The sequence below is a fragment of the Penaeus japonicus genome, unplaced genomic scaffold (genome assembly GCF_977035675.1).
Source record: "Penaeus japonicus unplaced genomic scaffold, GWHDUDI00000001_assembly GWHDUDI00000012, whole genome shotgun sequence".
NCBI lineage: Eukaryota > Metazoa > Arthropoda > Malacostraca > Decapoda > Penaeidae > Penaeus > Penaeus japonicus.
The window spans coordinates 17,285,279-17,287,778 of record NW_028234414.1 but is presented as its reverse complement, the minus strand read 5'-3'; the positions used below and the strand labels follow the sequence as shown (position 1 = coordinate 17,287,778).

At 35.6% G+C, this 2,500-nt stretch overlaps 1 protein-coding gene across 2 annotated transcripts in view; it reads right to left on the bottom strand.

The window, feature by feature from the left end:
- LOC122266299 (uncharacterized) overlaps nucleotides 1–2,500 on the bottom strand; it is a 21,397-nt gene that overhangs the window by 1,274 nt on the left and 17,623 nt on the right. For both annotated transcript variants that reach the window (XM_043036004.2, XM_086542518.1), the window contains exons 28-33: nucleotides 2,212–2,289; nucleotides 1,867–2,005; nucleotides 1,511–1,583; nucleotides 1,252–1,353; nucleotides 492–570; nucleotides 67–292 (exon numbers count right to left, since the gene is read on the bottom strand). In XM_043036004.2, the coding sequence (XP_042891938.2) occupies nucleotides 67–292; nucleotides 492–570; nucleotides 1,252–1,353; nucleotides 1,511–1,583; nucleotides 1,867–2,005; nucleotides 2,212–2,289 (697 nt within the window). The remainder of the gene's footprint in view (nucleotides 1–66; nucleotides 293–491; nucleotides 571–1,251; nucleotides 1,354–1,510; nucleotides 1,584–1,866; nucleotides 2,006–2,211; nucleotides 2,290–2,500) is intronic.

Sequence of the window (2,500 nt, the reverse complement as noted above, 5' to 3'; positions counted from 1 at the left end):
TGTAGCTAAATCATTAACACAATTCATATATCACAAAGGTAAAATAAGCGCTATGTTTGTACATACCCGACTTCCATGCGATGTTTACGTTCTTTTCCCCTGGAGTCTTAACCTTGACTAATTCTCCCTCGTCTTGGCTCCACTCATCTTTATTTCCTCGTCCTCTCTTCTTTTTGGAAAAAGTTAAGATACACAAATCCACCAGGAGCTCCAAGACTTCCAATATACTCAGCATGGACACGCCCACGAAAAGGCCGAGAGATCCACCCAAATTACACAGCAAGGTATCCCACTGTGGAGAATTTTGAAGAAGATAATAGACTTTTATGAATAGTAGGATATTCAATATGGCATTTGGATTTCTCGGTTCTTATAAGTAATGTGCAGGATTTGTTTTTATTATAGACATATAAAGATTCATTTCCTATTAGTAATGTACAGTCACTGTTTACTGTAGACATGTAAATATATTGTAGTGTTACTTTACGTACAGTGTAGGTCGGACTCTCGTCGATCAGCTCATAGGAAATGGAATCGAGATATACATGGAGAACAACCGTGTCCATTTTGCTAGTGGGAGACGAATTCATTCCATTTGTTATGAAACTGAGTCTAAAGTTATTTAGAGTAACAAAATAATCAGGAACACAGAAGACTTAAGATTAACAAATTGATGAATGAAAAAAAATATATATATATACATAGTCATTCTCATTTTCCATTCGAATTTAACATGCAAATTTGCAAGTAAATCTCCGAATTGGTCGAAACTTATTTAAGCTGAACATAATCAGGATTAACACTGTATTGTACCTTGTATTGCCTAGGGAACCTCAGGACGCAGGCCATAAAGAAATGTCATAATCTTTCGTGAAAATTTCAGGAAAACTGGTTTCAACAATTGCTATATTTGAGGAAACGACTGTAGGGCTCCCTACTTTTTAAACTGAATTGTTTATATAACAATTATTGAAACTAGTTTTGAATGAAATGCTCTGTTAAAACCAAACCAAACATTACAATAAATGTAACTTGCAAAAGTATTGACTGAATTTCGGGTTTTAAATGCAACATAAGTTTTGATCCTATGCTCTCTGATGTACGACTTTGTTTAAGATACAAAAATGTTTAGGCTATTAGATATGAATAATCATCGGTAATGATTCTTGCTTTCTCTTAGTAAACTATACATACTATGAAGAAATTTTATATTGTCATAATTCCCTGATAAATTCTTTCTGTAATACTTACTCGGAGCAAAAGCTAGCAACATTTTTCCTGAGTTTGTGGAGCAGTTCATAGTGTAGCATGTTCGCCCTAGTGGAGGTGACCTGCGACCTATACTGTGTTTCTCTGTATTAGGAGAATCAAAGTGTACAAAACATTAGAATACAAATCATATACAGTAACATTGTTGCCATATGATAATAAACTGAATCGAAGTACTAGTCATTATAATGATAATTCATCTGATTTAAAGAACGAGGAAAACTAAGTTTCTAGTGCATACCGGCATGGTAATGGACAGTCACACTGTAAGATGCCATCGAGATCATCGGCCGCAATCTTTTCCATGCACACCTCTGTAAAGAATGACACAATCTTATTTACTAAAAACCTATGAACTCGCCGCCGTCTTTATATTGATTTGCGTAAATATGAATCATGTACGTAATACTTATACATATCACAGAAATGATATTAAGACAGAGAATTAAAATTAAAATGGTTGTATCTGATTCCAAGAAATATGAAAACCATGCACTTGGTAGCCTATAAATGCAAGACTGACGATATGAAACTAGTAAATGAATCTTCTGTCTCTACAAAACAGTATTGTGATTTGAGTTTGACGAATACACTTACTCTGAGTGGTATTGAAGAGTGAACAGCGGGCGCCAACATCCTCCAGATCGTTCTCAGTGTCGTTGCGTTCCGGGGCGAAGAGCACATAGCATCTGCAGCGTCTCCGGTATTCTCGCTCCAGGCACAGCAGTTTGCACATCTGTGGCGAAATGTTCGGAGTACAATAACCTAGGAAATTAGCAGGTTTTGTTCTGAAGCTATGTATTAGAATAAAACAGATCTCAGATTGTCTGAAAACACGGATACGCGACTTACATGTTATACAAAATTTTCAAGATTAATTTCGATTAATATCAACTGACATTAATGGTATTTATATAGGTTTACACGTCACTGAAGACTAACCATGGTGGAGTACTGGAGAGTGTCAGAGGGATCAGGCTGACACCTACCGTGAGGGGGGCCAAGGCGAGTGAACACAGTCTGGAAAGTAAAGTCATATTCATCGGAAAAGAACTAAGAATCGAGTAAAAGTCATATATTCACTTGAATAAAAGTTAGAATCGGGTAAATAACATTTTATAGAATAAAAGTTATAATCTGGTAAATCATATTCACTAGAATAGATCTTTAAATGCAAGAAAATGCAATTCGCAAGTTTTCTTTCCAGCTTGCTAAAAGATGATCAGACAAA